Source organism: Juglans regia, chromosome 14 (genome assembly GCF_001411555.2).
Source record: "Juglans regia cultivar Chandler chromosome 14, Walnut 2.0, whole genome shotgun sequence".
NCBI lineage: Eukaryota > Viridiplantae > Streptophyta > Magnoliopsida > Fagales > Juglandaceae > Juglans > Juglans regia.
In genome coordinates, this window is record NC_049914.1 from 6072318 (window position 1) to 6091551 (window position 19234).

General features: G+C 37.4%; 2 protein-coding genes across 2 annotated transcripts; both read left to right on the forward strand.

The window, feature by feature from the left end:
• The first annotated feature begins 1725 nt into the window (after window positions 1-1725).
• LOC108996967 (RNA-directed DNA methylation 4) lies at window positions 1726-11409 on the forward strand. Its single transcript, XM_018973028.2, has 10 exons — window positions 1726-1878; window positions 2012-2092; window positions 2436-2524; window positions 2680-2754; window positions 2901-2945; window positions 9971-10125; window positions 10217-10335; window positions 10633-10711; window positions 10797-10867; window positions 10959-11409. The coding sequence occupies exons 1-10, from the start codon at window positions 1770-1772 to the stop codon at window positions 11267-11269; spliced, it is 1134 nt and encodes a 377-aa protein (XP_018828573.1). The 5' UTR covers window positions 1726-1769; the 3' UTR covers window positions 11270-11409.
• Window positions 11410-12504: 1095 nt separating this feature from the next.
• LOC108996966 (alanine--glyoxylate aminotransferase 2 homolog 2, mitochondrial-like) lies at window positions 12505-16225 on the forward strand. The gene is made up of 9 exons (XM_018973027.2): window positions 12505-12824; window positions 13007-13237; window positions 13321-13491; window positions 13621-13764; window positions 13890-14069; window positions 14896-15121; window positions 15375-15488; window positions 15575-15661; window positions 15785-16225. Exons 1-9 carry the CDS (start codon window positions 12579-12581, stop codon window positions 15826-15828), a joined length of 1443 nt encoding a protein of 480 aa, XP_018828572.1. The 5' UTR covers window positions 12505-12578; the 3' UTR covers window positions 15829-16225.
• The last annotated feature ends 3009 nt before the right edge of the window (window positions 16226-19234 follow it).

The window sequence follows — 19234 nt, forward strand, 5'->3', positions numbered from 1 at the left end:
ATTTGGAGCAAAACGGAACGAGAATGTATAATATATCGGATACTATACCGAAACGAAAAATTCCGGCCGAAATGGAGAGAAATTTAAAACTATAGTTGGAGGAGATAACGGTGTGAGCCTTTCTCCCAGAGGTAGGAGACCTTGTGGAAGTGGCATTGAGGTTCCTGGTGAGTCGATTCGGGTCGCATTAAGGGCTGATTTTGATAGAGAAATACTTTCATCTCATCCTATGTAATTTTATCTCATTTCAATATGCAAATATCACAAACATAATTTTTTTTTTTATTTTTAATTTTTAATTTGGAATTTTTTTATCTAATCATTATTTAATTATTATAATTTTTACAAATTTTCAAACAAAATACAAAAAATAATTGAACTTTTTCGAATCTTAAAATAAAAATTATATTAAAAAAATTATATTCAAGCAATATTTTAACTTTGTAATATTTTTAAAATATTATTTTTTCCTAAATTACATAAAATATTCTAAATCAAATTATTTATTACTTATCTCATCTCAACTCAAATATTTTAGAAAAACTCTTCTTGCAGTCGGATGGGATAATCGTAGTGCAATCGTTGTCTATGTGGAACAAATAAAACAGTTCGTTTTATTTAAAATAACAAGCGGTGCTTTTTCGTCTTTCCCTTTCATTTTCTCCAATCTTCTCAAAATCCTGGTCTGGTTGTGAAAGGATGGAGAATGAAACAATGAAACAAAAATAAGATTCATTCCTTTGATAATGGTAATTTCTTCATTAATATGCCAGAATGCAATCATATGCATATGACTTCAAATAATTAATAAATTAAAAATGGGTAGCCAACTTCTAGAATGAAACTTTGTTTAGGCAAAAGAAAGTCAATTTCTTTTTCATTTTAGAGTTTTCTTTTTTTTTTAAAAAAAAAAAAACCCACTAACATGGAAATCCCATTTGAAGAAAAAAAAATGAAGGTTGAAGATCATTGCATTTTCAGTTTTCCACAAACCAAAGAAACCCATTACCATGAAAATCTCATCTGAAAGAAAAAAAATGAGAGCATGAATGCCAATGAAACCAACGAAGCGAGATAAAATACAGTTAGATATCAAGTGTCGATTCGAACATACCCATCCAAAATCTAAAATGAGAAATTTGTTTCTTCTTCAAACCACAAATCTTCAAGACTTCAATTGTCACGAAAATCCTGAAAAATACTCTGGACCGGCTTTGGATGAAGGATGTCAGTGTTATTTTTTAATTAATTGTCCGTGTTTATTTTTTTTATTTCGTTTATTTTTTTTTAATTCTGACGTGGCAATACGCAATTGCATTACGACTACTTAACCGTAGAAGAACTTAATATTTTATTACTATTCACAAACTTTCCCCACTCATCCACCCATCCCATCAACTCACTATCGGCCTCGATCGTCGTGAATCACTTGCGAGTCGTGTAATAATTTTAATAGTAATGCTACATACAGTCGTGAAATGCGCAAATACCGTACAGTCGATTTGAAAAAGAGCGAGATTCACTATTAAAAAATTAATTTCTTTTCATGTGGATCTCATATTTATTCTTTTTTTTCAAAACGATTGCACGACGCTTGCATTCTCACGATTGCAAATATAATTTCTCTAATATTAAACCAACGTCCTGTCAGACAAACGATGCCGTTTTGCACGGGAAGAACGACAACCGTTTGTTTAATTTAGCTCGTTGCACAAAATCCCATTCAAATGTTCGGAGAGTCGGAAGAAGTAGGTCTCTGAAGTCTGAACATGGCGAGCATCGGCGAAAGCTCCTGTGCTCCGCCAAACTCCACGGACGACAAGCCGGTCATCGTTAGGGTTAAGCGCAAAGCTTCTCAGTCTCCCCTCGACGCTTTCTGTGAGTTAGGGTTACGCTTAGACTTCTCAAGTTCAATCTCTGTGGCCCTGAAATTTGGTTCATCTCTTTATAAACTTGCCGCTAACAATTGAAACTAGGGTTTATGTATAATGGGGATGCTTGTGTAATATAGGGCTTGAAATCAATGAGAGGCCGCTGAAGCGTTCGTTATTGGATTTTGAGAATCTCTCAATCTCCGATTCATCTGGGAAAGGTGCTTCCTTTACTCATTTACCGCTTGCATTCCGTTTCCCTTCAACTTATTTTTGTTCGGGATAAATAAAACTATGTATTTCCCGATGCATTGTTATTTTCGAATTCAGTATTTACTTATAACAAAAATTTTCGAATTCATTATTTTTCTTTTTGAAGCAATGGTTCCAAACGGAGTGTGGAAACTGCAAATATTTGGACACTAGCGAGGAGAATTTTCTAATTCGATCAAATCAAACTTTACAATACGACATAATTTTTCTTGATCTTATATGTTCGTACCCCCGCGCGCGCGCATTTATAAATACGGCCGTAAGTCTGAATTTTATTTTATTTTGTGTCAGAGGAATTAAAGACTCAGAAGGTTCTGCTACAGCATGTGGAGACAATAAGCAGCTCTGAGGCGATCATTGATGTTGTCCAGTTATTTGTGGTCAGTCTGGCAATTCCTGTGCTGGTTTCTAGTTCTCTTCTTCTGCTATTCTGTTCATTTATGCATTTGGCAGTGCAATATGTCGTGTAATTCTCATCGCTTCATTAACTTTTGAAAATGATAATGGGTGTCCTGATAATCGACTGTTTCTTTAGGAGCCTAGTTCTGCTGATGCATCTTTAGGTAACACAAAGGGTGAGCAACGACGGCACACTTTTAAGAAGGAACATGTATGCTCTCTCTCCCCCGGACACAATACATTTCGCATGGCTGTTCTGAACCACACTTTTAGCTCACTCAAATATGATTGAAGATAGAAGTTGCTTGTTTTTTTTTTATCATTATATTGTAACGCATTTTACTTCCAATTGGTCAGGAAAGACAAGATCGGCTGTTGTCTAAAGCCAGAAATGAACAGGAGGTATTTTTTTCATTAGAAAAATATAATTTTTCTCGATTTACTTGCATAAAGTCCATTCATGTTTGTCAAATAAAATCTGAACGATACTTGATTATAGAACTATGTACCACATATCTTTTTGTTTTTTAAGTTTTTATCTTCTGTATCACATCTCTGAGTACTATAAATGATATCTTTCTTTTTATTTCTCTTCATGTTAAATTTTACTATGAATCACGTCTGCTCTTTCATGTCAAAACCGTGCATTTTAACTGCTTTGATATTTTATTTGTGGATCTTTATCAATTTGATTCTTATCACAACTTGCTTAGAGTCAGAGATGCCTAGGACACAAAATAGTGATAAGACCTATTTTGACAAGAATTTCTAGTGGCTTTTTGTTCTGATGCTACATTCTTTCCTCTTGCAAAGTTCATGTTATTATTTTCTTAATGCCAAAAATAGATTGTTGTGCTGAACATAAGCTGATGAGACTACAACTATGTTGAGTTCCATTTGAAACTGTAGAGCATCCAGTTTTCGTCATTGAAAGTCAGAAAAGATGATGCATATGCAGCCCTCTTGAACCATATAATTTTCATTAGATAGAATATAAAATTCTCATTGTTTTTGGCTTGGCTTGAGATTCACTTGGTGGAGGCTTGTTCAGATTATTTACAAAATCATGTGATAAACTGAATTCTGTTTAGATCTTGTTAAATGGTCAGATTGTGCTCATTGTAAATGAGGTCTTTTTGGAAATTGATTTTGTGAGAAATAAGACAAGTTCTATTTGGTTTTGAGTCGTATTGTTTTCTAAAGTCAACTCTCAGCATATCACTACCCTTTTTGGTTTTAGTTTTAATACAAAACAAGTTTTTTTGTTTTTTAAGTAAAAATATAATTCAAATAATACAAAACAAGTTGGCTCTGAATGTATAGAGATCAGCTTTTTGAATTTTTCTCATATGGGCTTCTGCTGATGTCTTCAATTAGGCTAGTTTTAATGTGGTGTAGCAGACACAGAGTGTTGCACAGGAAAGAGCTGTGTGCTTCCACAACTAATGCCAAATGTAAATTATCACACCTTTTCTCTCATTAGAAAAACAAAGATGATCCTTCTATTACAATGATGATCAATATATAGCAGGAAAATTATTGATCATGGAAAGGAAAGATATCGGCGAAGCAGGAAATAAATCAAATGGTTTGCAAAACAGGAAAGAAATGAAATGCTCTGCTGTCCCTATAATTCAGCAATCAAAATGGTGCTAATGAGGAAGAGTAGCAATGAGGGAGATAGTTTCGCTGGTGCCTTGCTGGAGACCAAATCTTCCACTGCTTCGTTAAGTCTTTTAGAGAATAACCACAAGCAGTTGCTACATTAATTTGTACTCGTGTCCTTCATCAATTCTCGCCCACTTAAAAGGGAACTCGTCTTCGAGTTATTGTTGGCGTACATAGGTTCATCCGAGGGACCATATTCGAACAAGTCTGCAACGTTAAAAGTGGATGGACATGTTTTCAAGGAGCCAACTATGTAGGTATTATCATTAATATCATTAATTTTTTTTAGGATCTGGAAAGGGCCATATTTCTTGTTTTGCAATTTTTTGTAATTGCCAGTTGGAAAACGACCCTTGCGTAGATAGACCATCACCAAGTCGCCCTTTTGAAATATTTTGACTCGCTTGTGTTTGTCCATGGTGATCTTGTATTTGTCATTAGCTTGCTCTAGGTTGCTGCATGCTTCTGATTGTACCTTCTGGATCCTTTCGGCCATGTTTTTAGTTGTTGTGCTTAGTCTCGGAAGTTTTGGGAGGGGAATCAAGTCAAGGGCATGCCTGAGAGGTTGGGTGTTGACAATTTCAAAAGGTGCCTTTCCTGTTGAACGGTTACACGCTGTTGAAGGCAAACTCCACCCGTGGAAGGTTTAAGGGATGTTTGGGGAATGAGATGAGATGAGAATTCTGTGAATAATAGTGAAGTGATTTGTGAATAGTAGTGAAATAATTTGAGTTAAGATGTTTTATTGGGTTTTGTAAAATGAGAGAGAAAAAGTTGGAAAAAATATTATAAAGTTAAAATGTTGATAGAATATTATTTTTATTTTGGAATTTGAAAAACTTGTATTGTTTTTTGTGTTATGTTTGGAAGCTTGAGAACGTTGTAAGATGAAAAAGTTAAAAATTTGAAATTGAAAAGTCATTTTATTTGAGTGATGTTTGAGAAAGAAATGATGAGAAATTTTGAGATGAGATGATTTGTGTTCCTAAACAAGGGCTAAATCCCATTGCTTCGGTTTATCACTTGAAACACACCGAAGCATATTGCCTAATGTTCGGTTGGTCACCTCGGTTTGACCATCGGTTTGTGGGTGGCAAGTGCTACTGTACTTGAGAAAGGTGCCAAACTTTTTCCACATAGGTAATGGACTTGGGAACACCATGTAAACGAACCTCTTTAAAAAAAAAGATTAGCCATATTTGAGGCATCTGACGTCTTCTGACATGGAATGAAATGGGCCATTTTAGAAAATCGATCAACAATTACGAAGATAGAATTCGCATCTCGTTGAGTTTGTGGTAGTCCAAGCACAAAATCCATACTCAAATCTTCCCAGATGTTCTTAGTATCCAGATGTTCTAGTAATGGGGTATATAGCCCGGTGTTCTGCAATTGACCCTTCCCTACCTAACACACAGGGCACCTTTGCACAAACTTACCCACATCAAGTTTCAGTTAGGGCCAAAAGTAACGTTCAATAGACAAGGATATGGTTTTAACCCGTCTCACACGACCTCCTAACCCTCCCCCATGTAGCTCACGTGGGATTTGTTCTCGTAAGGATGTTTGGGGAATGCAAAGTTGGTTCCCATGAAAAAGGTATCCATCCCTCTTGGATATGGAAGTCGGAAACTGGTTGCCCCATCGAACACATGTTCCAAATTTCAGCAAAGTCCAAGTCGTCAGCATATAAGTCCCTTAAGCTGTTCAAACCCAATGATTTTTGCTCACAATGTCACGAGCAATGATGTACGCCAGTTAAGGGTGTCGACCACCTTGTTCTGCTGTCCCGATTTATGCTCGAGTACCATGGTGAATTTTTGCATAAATCCGATCTAGCTTGCATGCATTCGACTTAAATTGCTCTGTGTGTTTATGAACTTCAAGGCATGGTGGTCACTATAGAGGGCAAATTCACGTTGGATCAAGTACTTTTCCCAAGGTTTTAGAGATCTGATGACCGCATAAAACTCTAGTTCATATGTAGTCCATTTTTGTTAGGAGTCATTACATTTTTCACTGAAAAACTTGATAGGCCGATCCCTCCTGAGAAAGGAAAGCACCAATGTTGATTACAGAAGCATCGCACTCGACCTCAAAGAGTTTCTTGAAACTGGGTAGAGCAAGGACTGGCGCAATGGACAACTTTTCTTTAGTGATAGTAAAACTGATCTCTTGCTCCTCTCCCCAACTAAACTTTCCCTTCTTCATACACTTTGTAATTGGCTTTGCAATGGAATTGAAGTTTCTGATGAACCAACGATAGAAAGTGGCCAAACCATGAAAGCTACAGGCTTGACTAACGGTGGTGGGTCTTAGCCACTCATGAATGGCATGAACCTTCGCCTCGGCTACATGTATACCTTCAGCACTCGACCCAAATCCTAGAAATAACAACTTTCTTCTTAGAGAGGTGCAGTTCTTTAAGTTAACATACAATTTGTTAGCAAGCAAAACCAGTAGAACCTCCCCTAGGTGTGACCCAAGTGATCAATCTCATTTTGGCTCTAAGAAGAATATTGTCGAAATAGACCACAACAAATTTGCCAATGAAAGGCTTAAGAACCTGGTGCATGACGCGCGTGAAAGTGTTTGGTGTGTTTGAGAGGCCAAACAACATCACTAACCACTAGTATAAGCCTTCATTAGTTTTGAATGTCGTTTTCCACTCGTCTCCAGGCTGAATTCTAATTTAGTGATATCCACTTCACAAATCAATTTTTGGAAAGATGTTGGACCCACCCTGTAATCATATCCAACATTTCAGTCAGTTGAGGAATGGGAAATCAATATTTTACCGTGATTTGTTGATGGCGTGGTTGTCCACACCCATCCTCCAACTCCCATTCTTCTTTGGTGAATAATGATGGTACAACACACGGGCTCATAATTTCCTTGATTAAACCCTTATGGATGAGTTCTCCCGCTTGGATTTGCAGAATCTGGTGCTCATTGGGACTCGTGCGATAATGTGGAAGGTTCGGTAGTTTCGCTCCTGGGATCAAGTCTATGTGGTGCTAGACATCTTGCATGGGCGGTAGCCCATTTGGTAATTCCTATGGGATGAGTTCCTCAAATTCAATTATGAGGTACTGCACTTGTGGAGGTATGTTAGGTACTTCAGCAATTCCGTCCTCTTTCACCACTAGTTTCCATACTTCCCCAGCTTCTTTTGCATCCACTATGAATTGATCCTCATTTACAGTTAGAAAGGTGTTCTCTTCTGCATACATAGGTTTGGGGGTCTTGTCCCTTATGGGTACTAGTACTCTTTTTCGTTCGTGCCACCGAAATGAATAAGCATTGTCACGTCCCTTGTAAGTGGCATCTACATTGAACTGCCACGATCGCACGAGCGGTATATGGCAAGCATCCATCTCAACGACATCGCACGTTGCTTCATCTTTGTAGAACTTCCCTATAGAGAAAGGAACATAACATAGGCTACTTATCTGTGTCTCAACCCCCTTTCGAATCCAACTGATCTTGTAGGGACGTGGGTGTCTCTCTGTCTTTATCTCTAATGCAGCCACAAGGGCTCTTGATACAATATTCTTGCAGTTGCCGCTATCTATTATTAGATTACACACTTTATTGCTGGAGGGATGCTACTCATTATCCCACACCACACACCTTACATATTTAAAAAAAAAAAATTTATTTTATTCTTACTAAACTAATTGAGTTGTTTAACTCATCATCCATACACTACATACTTATTACAGGAAAAAGGAAAAAAAATTAAAGGATATGTGGTGTGTGGTGTGTGGGGTGATAAGTAGAATTATTCTTGCTGATAGTGTAGCGAGTCTTGAACATAGAGTGCCTTGGGTCTTGTCCTCGAGCTTTGGTGCGAGCAACGCTCGTTGGATGACATAGTTTACTAGTTCCCCTTCATCACCCTCTACAAGTTCCTCGGCCTCTTAATCCTCACTATCTTCCTCCTCTTTTGGGTCCTCTTCTTCTCCTTCAATTACATGGACTGACCGACGAGTTGGACACTCATTGGAGCGATGCCCCAGTTGATTGCACTGAAAAAGCACTTCCTTGACATGGGTCTAGTGTATGGGTTATTGCTACCACTCCCCAATTGCGATGTTGACATAGTTGATGCCTTCAGGTTTTGATTACTTCTACTTCCATTTTGTAGCGTTAGATGAGGGTGGTTGCGAATTATTGTGCCGTGAGTGCTGACCACCTTGGTTTGTTGGGTAAAAGTTGATGTACTTGGTGGTGGTTGAGCCAGTTACATCTCAATTTTCATGGCTAAGTTGATAACCTCAGACAGAGTCCAAACGGTATGCAACGAGACCTTGTCCTGGATGGCAAGGCATAAGCCTCCCATATACCTTACAATTTTCTAACCCTTGGTCTCGGAGAGGTTATATCGAGAATTCAATCGATAGGATTATTCTGTGTACTCGTTGACAGTCCTCGTCCCCTGTCTACAATTCTGATATTGCTGGTACATGATTTGTTCGTAATCTGGAGGGAGAAATCTAGCCCTCATCAATTGTTTCATTTTCGGCCATGCACGTACTGGTTTTTGCCTTGTCTCCTTCTATTGTTCTGCATCTGCTCCCACCAAGCTGATGCGCCCCTAAGTAATTTATAAGCCACTAGTTTCACTTGTTGCGCCTCTGGGATTTGCATATAATTGAAGAGATTTTCCACTTCTAGTAGCCAATCGAGAAAACTCTCGACATGGAGGTGGCCGTTAAAACACGGTAGATCAATTTTAATTCTAAAGTTGTTATTGTTGTCTGGGCCCTCTTGTTACCTAGGTCTTCTCCAATGTGGCCTTCAAGTTCTTCATCACTAGATGAACCATCATGTGTTTGGTTTCTTTGCCATGGTATGAAACCACGACCTCCACCTGGGCGGTCTCAATCTCCTCCATTATCTCGATTCCTGTTACCACCAACATGGACATCAGTGATGGCTCTTTGGATTTCCTGCCGCATGCGTTCAATCCCTTCAAATTGTGGCTGGTTTTGATGATTTTGTGAATGGACGGCTGCCCATATGGCCTGTACTCCACAATCTTCACCTTGGGAGTGGTTGCCGTTGTCCCTTGCCATTGAGCCAGGCAGAATCTTGCTTTGATGCCAAATTGGCGTAGTGGAAACAGTGTTGCACAGGAAAGAGCTGTGTCCTTCCACAACTAATACCAAATGTAAATTATCACATCTTTTCTCTTATTAGAAAAACAAAGATGATCCTTCTATTACAATGATGATCAATATATAGCAGGAAAATTATTGATCATGGAAAGGAAAGATATCGGCGAAGCAGGAAATAAATCAAATGGTTTGCAAAACAGGAAATAAATGAAATGGTCTGCTGTCCCTATAATTCAGCAATCAAAATGGTGCTATTGAGGAAGAGTAGCAATGAGGGAGATAGTTTCGCTGGTGCCTTGCTGGAGACCAAATCTTCCACTGCTTCGTTAAGTCTTTTAGAGAATAACCACAAGCAGCTGCTACGTTAATTTGTACTTGTGTTTTTCATCATAATGTTTTTCTTCTGTCCATTTCTAGCTCCTGACTTGTAACTAGGTGTTCTCTTTCCTATTCTTCCTGTGTACTTGGGTTACACCTATTTACTTGATTCTATAAAATTTTATTTACTTATAAAAAAAAGATTTTTTTATATGGCTCAATTTGGTAAAAAATGTAATCTAATGTGTGTTCTGTGAACTTACTCTTGCTTAATTCGTTTTCTAGCACAACTGTCTTTCAAACTATTTCTTCTTTTAGGTCTTAGCAAAAAATGCTCGCTTTGAACAAGTATGGAGAAGCAGAAGAGGAAACAAAGAGGCAATGCATGATAAAGCATTAGATGGAATGTGTCGGTTTTATGATGTTGTCCGTGTTGATGGTGAGGAAAGATCCAATAAGGTGGAACTGGAGGAGTAAGTTTCATGATCACAAAATTCCTTTTTCACGTCACATTTGCAAAATCTTTGCTGTTCATGATATGATTATCCTTTACTCTTCTTTCAGGGATATGTCTTTGGAGGATCGTAAGCTCTTGTCTAGTTATCTGCCCCTCCTTAGGGAGTTCATTCCATCTGCCGCTTCACAGATTGAATCTGACTTGCATGCTTGCATGTCAAAACAAGGTCGTTTCATAAACAATATCATGCACTTTATAGATGCCTCTCTATTCTCTACCTTCAGCATTAATTTCAGACTTTGGTTTTAATCTGATTTTCTAGTTGATGAAAAAAATAGTTATCATCACCATACATGCCTCTCTACTTTTCGAAATAATGAAATGAATATTATGTACCGTAATAGGAGCTCTCGATTATTATTTCCTTTTTCTTAATCCTTGTACCACTTGTAAATTTGTAATTGTTATTATTTGGTTATTGCACTTTAATGAATCCTTACTCTGTGTTACACATAATCTACAGATGATTACGAATATGACGTTTACACAGTAAGGGATGGCATGGACATAATTAAGGAAGATGCTTCAAACCCATTTCCCCTGTAAGTATCAAATATTCTTGATTTGTTAGTTGCACTTATTTTCTTTCTTCCAAGGTTGATAACTTGATATATATCTTTGTTCCAGTGTGCAAGTTGATGAAGAGGATTTTTACGATGGGCCCGACGGATCAGATTACGAGACAGATGATTCAAATGGTAAGTCAAAATTTTCTTCCTTCTTTATCTTTCTCCTTGAATTCAAAATGCTTTAATTTACTCTTCCGTTGTTCTTTTTGGTTATTCACAGCTGAAGATAATCCTTTAAATGATTATCCGGATGAGATATCTGCAGAGGAGGAAGTAGAAGCGGAGAGTGAAGCCTCCGAGAATGAGTCAGAAGAATGTGAAAGTGAGAGTGGAAGTACTACTTCTTTGGAATCTGATGAATTAGACCACCGTGGCATATCAGATGATGCAGAACTATTATACGACAAGGAGATTTACGATCGCGATGATTTGGAATGCGATGATTTTGAATGTGATGGTGATGATGATGATAATCAGGATGGTCTTATTGATGAGCATTGCACACCAGCTTTTATGAATACCCAATCCTGAAGTATTAGCACACAGTTGTTATGAAGGTAGTATAATGAATTGTTAGGTTTATGAACATATTAGCTTTTTGTAGTATACTTTTAACATGCGCCTAGTAATATCAGTGGTATTATGGACATCTTCCAATTTGTTCATTAAAAAATTTTCGTCCTCCCCACGAATCATTGTGTTTTCTATCAAACTTTTCAGAATTTAGAGTATAAAAAATTCCTAATGTGTCTCTAATTATACATCTTTGATGTCTAATCTATGAGATTGTGTTCTAAAGGACTGAAAATAGATGTTTTTCGATTATATTATATAGTTGGAGTGGTTGGTAACTCGTGCGCACGTGATTTTTATATGACCGAGATGCCAACTTCATTCGTTTGAAAAGCGATTAAATATAAATTTGGTTGATTGGCTTGTTTTGAAGTTAGTTAGTTTCATCTGGCTTTTAAGTAAAGTAGTTATTTTCTGTAATTACAAAATAAAAAAGTGATTTATATAATTTTATAACACGAAGTTCTGCACTCTCGTCGAAAAATGTAACAAATTGAAAACTTCGAAATTAATAAATATTCGGATTGGTCATTATGTCATCCGGGTAGTGATTGAGTTACTACTATTTTATTATCCATTTATTACTTATAATGTATTTATAGTTTTTTAATTTTTTATCATATTCTTTTAAGTATTTTTTAACATTCTTAATCATTAAGAAAAAAATTAAAAATATATATAATTTTATTAATTGTCATTTTCTTAACTATTAAGTAAAAAAAAATTAAAAAAAATTAAATATAAAAAGAGTAATAAATAGATAATAGGAAGATAATAATTCTATCATTTTTTATGCATAGTAAATCCTTACGGCTAAATTCTGTCATGCCACCTCTAAATAACATAAAATTTCAATATCAACATAAATGATATAGTCTTTGGTGTGTAAAGATTGTATAATTAATTTTTAAAAAATATATAAATATAAAATTTATATGAAAAAAATTAATTTTTTAATAAAAATTTTTATTTTTTTAAAATAATTATATTATACTTACATATTTTACGACTTTATATAACTGAATAAATCATAACGTAAATTACATCAATAAATTTTGTATTTAAAAGAATTAAAAAATCGTGCAAATGCCACTGTGACACGTTATTTGTAAGCAGCAGAAGAAGCCAAATGGGAAACGCCTAGCAGCAGAAGTATCTGTTACAATCCACGTGATCAGTCACTCGATATATCCTAGCAACGTGCACGACTTGAACATCTCAGACGATCTCTGTCTCCTCTTTTGCAGTAGCACTGAAGAAGAAAAAGATGCAGAGGATCTTCCAAAGCACACTATCTCAAAGAAATTTCTGGCTGCGGCGGCCTCGCTGCCTCTCCCAGCTAGCCCATAACCATACCCAAAACACACTCGAAGAAGAAGATGATTTTCTCTTGCCCAAAATACCCCATTTCGACTACATTCCTCTCCCTTACACGGGCCCATCTGCATCTGAGATCTTGGAGAAGCGCAAGGAGTACCTCAGCCCTTCTATATTGCACTTATACAAGAACCCGGCAAGTTTTTTTATATAGACAAATATCTCGACACCTCATTCATTCATTTCTATATTCTTTTATCTTTATCGGATATGTAGAAACCAATGCAAAATCTTACCTTTTTTCGAGTCTTAAACAAATGGGTGATCTTGAGTGCGAATGATATTTGGTAGTGACAAAGTTTGTATCTTGTTTTACAGTTAAATTTGGTAGATGGGAAAATGCAGTATTTGTATGACGAAAATGGCCGTAGATATTTGGATGCCTTCGGTGGGATAGCCACTGTCTGTTGCGGGCACTGTCACCCGGATGTGGTGGAAGCAATTGTTAACCAGACAAGGCGCTTGCAGCACTCTACAGTTCTGTATTTGCATCATGCCATTGCAGACTTTGCGGAGGCTCTGGCAGCTAAGCTGCCCGGAGATCTCAAGGTAACTAGTTGGTCCAATTTTTATGTCTGTTCTTATTTGCGCTGTGTTTTGATATGCACTTTGGAGTTTGGATGACCATTCAGGTTGTTTTCTTCACAAATTCTGGGACTGAAGCGAATGAGCTGGCTTTAATGATGGCACGGTTGTATACGGGCTTCCATGATATCATTTCGCTCAGAAATGGGTATCATGGGAATGCGGCTGGGACAATGGGGGTCACTGCTCAATCTAATTTCAAGTTTAATGTTGTTCAGGTATATTTTCACAATTGGATGAGTCCTGATTTTTACTGATTTCTCTTGTTATATTGGTGTAAAATGTACGTTGTAGCCTATAAACCTGATTTTCACAATCATTAGACTCCATTATGTTTATGCCAACAGACTGGAGTTCATCACGCCCTGAATCCTGACCAGTATCGAGGTGTCTTTGGTTCAGATGGAGTGAAATATGCTAGAGATGTTCAAGACATCATTGACTATGGAACTTGTGGTCGCGTGGCTGGCTTGATTGCCGAAGCCATACAGGTAATGGTGCAGATAAACCAATACCAGATGCAATAAACACACATACAAACACATAAACATGCTTAGGTGGGATTCTAAGTGATAGATGATTGTTCATTTCTAAGTGATGTTTCCATGCTTGACAGGGAGTAGGTGGAATTATGGAGTTGGCTCCAGGTTATCTGCCAGCCGTCTATAATTGCATTAGAAAAGCAGGGGGCCTTTGTATAGCTGATGAGGTTCAGTCAGGGTTTGCTCGTATAGGCAGTCATTTCTGGGGTTTCGAAGCACATGATGTTGTGCCTGATATTGTGACCATGGCAAAGGTAGTTCCTCCTTACCACCATTTGCATTTCCTCCCTCCCCAGTGCTTTGGGAGTAAATGGAAGCCCCCAAGTATAGCATGTTTCTTGTGATATTGCCGGACAATTTTTATGATGTAGAAAGTATTTACGCTGCATATACGAATGAGTACCAGATAAAATTGTTATGTTGTGAGATACTTCATTATAGTAATGTGGAAGAGAGATGCCCAAGGAAACCTAAACTTGGGCAAATTGTACCATTCATACAGTTCAGATCATGATTAAAGAATGTGTGTGACTCTTTGCCATTATCAACATATTATACCACCTGATTCTGCTACATGCAATTATTAGCCAATCATGCAATTGCTCAAAGTAAAGATCTATTAAACATGGGATGGGAGAAAATAAACCCAGTTTGTGTCACATGATCACATCGCTTGTTTACTTCTTCCCCATTGTTCTTCTTGCATAGGGCCAATTGTTTGTTTGCACAAAGTTTAGAAACAATAATGTAACTTGAAGGAAAACCAACTTCACACTGCTTTCATCTACCGTAAAATATTTTAGAATTGTACATCACATTCTTGGACTTTCTTTAGATGAGCCATTTGTGATTCCCTATGAAAATTTTATGCACTTCAAATGCTGGGTGTGCAATGCTTATTGGTTTTAGAAGTTGAGCCTCCACCTATTATGGAATTGGAAATGGCATCGCCACTGGTGCAGTGCTTATTAGTTTAAATGGCATTTGTGGTTGACGGACAATTATATGCACTGTAAATTATGGTTGTGCAATGTGGGCTGGTTTCAGAAATTTAGTCTTCTCCTTTTATGGTTTCTTCAGGGAATTGGAAATGGCATTCCCATTGGTGCAGTGGTGACAACTCCTGAGATTGCAAAGGTCTTGATGGGCCGCACTTATTTCAACACCTTTGGGGGAAACCCTGCCTGTACTGCTGGTGCTCTAGCTGTTCTGAAAGTAATTGAGAAGGAAAAGCTCCAGGAGAATGCATTTGTTGTGGGGTCACATCTTAAAGAGTGTCTTACTTCCCTTAAGGAAAAGCATGAAAGTATGGTTCTCTTCCATTTGTTTTAAAGACTATCTCAAAAATTCTTTACTGCATGATCTTTACAGCCATATCTTATTTAACGGTGCACAAAGCTGTTGATAATTTAGGGTGCACGTAGCGACTTTTCCTTATTTAAAATGCACATTGCAAAAGAGCTGGTAGTTATGGGGCATAAAATAGGACTCAAAAATATGTTTGAGATTGGAAAACCCATGGTACAATTAATAAGACCTCTTTACTTTCATGTCTGCAGTTATTGGGGATGTGAGGGGAAGAGGTTTGATGCTTGGAGTTGAACTTGTAACCGATCGCCAGTTAAAAACTCCAGCTAAGGCTGAAATCTTGCATATTATGGAACAAATGAGAGGTTTGTGTGCGCATGCATGCCGGTATGCTTTGTCTATATATGCACACATAATTTGTACCTAATGAATTTTTACACGGATGTTTCAGAATTGGGAGTGCTAATAGGAAAGGGTGGCTTTCATGGAAATGTTTTTAGGATTACACCCCCCCTCTGCTTCACCAAGGAAGATGCTGGTAGGTCTTCTTCTTCTTTCAATCTCCCAGTTTTTCCATTCCAACTAATTGACTCTATCTTCGTCTTCTTCTTTCATTTACCCCTTTTTTCTAATTCAAGCAATTGTCTCTCTATGAATGTAGATTTTCTTGTGGGTGCAATGGACTACACTATGTCAAAGATGTGAGGCAAACAACAATCAGGCGGCTAGGGTGATTATGCATTGGTTCCAACTCTCGGTTGACCATAAATGTAATGGTTTGTTTTTAGTAATATCTACGTCTTCTGGAAATAAGTTGTTCATGCATTTACCGGTTTCAATGAAATAAAGGCTAGTGTTTCTGGAAGAGGATGAGACACCACCTCGTTGTCTCTCTTCTTTTGCTGCCGGGACTTTTCTCACCATTCAAAATCAAGTGTCAAATCTCATTTCAGTAAGAGCAATGCTCAGCCCATGCAACAATTGTTTTGATTTAAGAAAGTTATCACCTGTATGCGGACAAACCGAGCACAGTACTGAGACCCGACCATATTTTAATTTTGCTAGTGCTTTCCTGATCCTTTCTCAGAAAGGTCGGTTCAAATGCTGAAGGTTTTAGTCTTAGAGTATTACTCTCTTTAAAGTCTAAGTTTCAACACTATATGGGTATAAATAATCTTTTAAAGCCACACTTTTTAGTAAAAAGTTAACGATTTAATTAATTTTGTATAATGAAAATTTTAAGAATGCGATATACGAGATTGAGATTTATTCTGCAAGAGTGGATTTCTAAGGCCGGAGAGGTTCCCGACATTAAATAAATAAATAAATAATAATGTTGCATGGGTTGAGAGCCTAGTTCGACTGGAGTCTATCCTACCCATGAAGTTGTTGAATGTGATCTTATCCACGTATCAAAGTGATCTTTCCATCCGAGTTTTAAAGTTCTTTTATTTGATTAGTCGACGGAAGTTGTTGACATGGTATTCCTTTGTCATATCATGGTGATCAAGGACGCGTATTACAATTCTGTAGTCATTTTTTCAAAAACATTAAAAAGTGTATGGGTTGTGCATTTGTGATACGTTTCTATACAAATGATTGAAAATATACAATTATAATTTTTTTTTACTATTTTTATACAATCATGTGTTAAATAATGATATTTCTGTAAAATAACTTATAAAAATAATATCAATTTACATAAATATCTTCAATTTAATACATGGCTCATGTATAAAAGTTATAAAAAAGAATTGTAAGTATATTATTACTCATGCATGATTGATCATATCGTGACAATTAGTCTCACGGATAATGATAGATTTACTACTTCGTACCATGCACTTATTTACTATTCTTTTTTTACTTAATAGTTAAGGAGGTGACTATTAGTGAAATTATATTTTTTTTTAATTTTTTCTTAATGATGAAGGATGTTAAAAAAATACTTAAAAAAATAATAATCTCAAATACACTATAGCGTAGTAAAATGATGGTAAGAAGGTGTAAGCCTTATCATTATCTTTTTTTTTTTTTTTTTTTGGTTTGAACATTTGAGAAGTAAAATACACAAGCACCATTCGCTTGCCCATACCTTTGTTGTGAAATGTTATGCAAAACACATACACACCAACAATGGCAAATAAACAAAAGCAATACAATCAAGTACACGACGCATAATATATATGGTTTGGAAAATTACTTACGTCTACAGAGTTGCAGAAATCTTACTAACTAGAAGAGATTACAATCACTCAATCTTAACTCACACTCTCTAAGGATTTTTGCTCTCTCACACAATATGCACTCACTAGACAATTGTTCTCTATCTTTCTGTGCTTGAGGTAGTTCAAGACATGTCAAAATATGACATATATATAGCACACGGCATAGAAACCCTAACCGGGCAAAAATGCGTACTTCGCTTGAGTGGCTTGTCAAGCGCGCCTCGAACGAACAGCCAAATGAATATTGGCTTGAGCAGGGTGTCGAGTGAGACTCGAGCGAATACTAGGGTTTGTGTTTTGCTCGAGCGAAGTGTTGAGCGGGCCTCGAGTGAACTCTCAGACTTGAGATTCGTTCGAGCGGTATGTTAAACGATGTCGAGCGAACTTTGACTCGAGCAAACTGTCGAGCCAACTTTTAGCAAACACATTTTTCAGCTCCAAAACCAGTATCCACATATATCCCAACAATCTCCTACTTGGAGACTAGGTCTCCACATGTTAGCCACTATTTTTAGCCAAACCCTATCATCTCTGCAGCTCACAGCTCCTGTCTTCAAGCTAGAAAACGCATTGAAGTCAAGCTCGACTTCAGTCTTCCACGTACATCGCTCTTAGTCAGCATATCCACATGACGACTCACAACTCCCACTGCACTAGGAGCATCCGATCTTGAACTGATCTTGGCAACCTTAGCCAACTTTCTCAGGTTTTCTTGAGGAACAACAAATCTGACTTCTTTTGGTTTCCTCACATGTTTCGCGCGATCAAGCATACCATTTTGGACTCTTGTATTTCTCTACACATCACTGGACTCTGATGTCAAATACAAAGAATTAGATCTCTTACCATGCGCTAGGACCAGCGCACCCTCAATGATCTTCCAAGCTTCTCAAGAGAACTCTACTGCAAAACTGTTGTTATCAAGTTGTCCCACAGAGATCAAGCTTTTCTTCAGATCTGGAACATGTCTGACTTGTTGTAAAGTCCACACACTCCTGTTTGGAGATGTGATGTGCACATCAACCACTCACACTACATCCAATGCCTCTCCATCAGCCATATACATCTTCCCAAAATCACTAGTAACATAATTTTGCATGATTTCTCGATGTGAGGTGCTATGGAATGAAAACCCTAAATCCAACACCCAATCATCAATTAGATTGTACACTATAAGAAGTAAGGCATCGTGAATTTCTTCTGCCACTATGTTCACAACACTTTCTTGGTTCCTGCAGTTTCTTGTGATGTGGCCCGGCTTGCCACAATTTCAGCACGTGACTGCTGCCCATATCTCGTCTTACTCTTCCCTCTGCTCTTGGAGTTTGACCTGTCATGTCCTCTGCCCCTATTGTCAACAATTAGGGTTGATCTAGAACCAAAGGACTCAATTGAGTCTCTCCTATGTACATCTTCAGCAAACACCATATCACCTATGTCATCGCAGTTCAATTTTGCCTTGCCGGCTGAACTACTCACAACCATCTTCATGGCCTCCCAACTATTTGACAACGATGCCAACAGAATCAATGCTCTGATCTCATCATCAAACTCAATCTCTACAGAAAACAATTGATTTATGATCGTATTGAATTCATTCAAGTGTTGGGCTATAGACATACATTTCGACATCTCCAAATTGAACAATTTCTTAATCAAGTGTACCTTATTGTTTGCAGACTACTTTTCATACATACCTGACAAAGTCGCCATGAGATCTGTCGTGGTTCTCTTCTTACTGACATTGTGTGTTACTATTCTAGACAAGGTTAGCGAATAACCCTCAGAACATGTCGATTAGGTTCCAATCAGCATCATTCCTGCTCAATGGATTTTTTTCCCAACAATAGAAGATGGAGCCTCATCCCATAGAAATAGTCCTC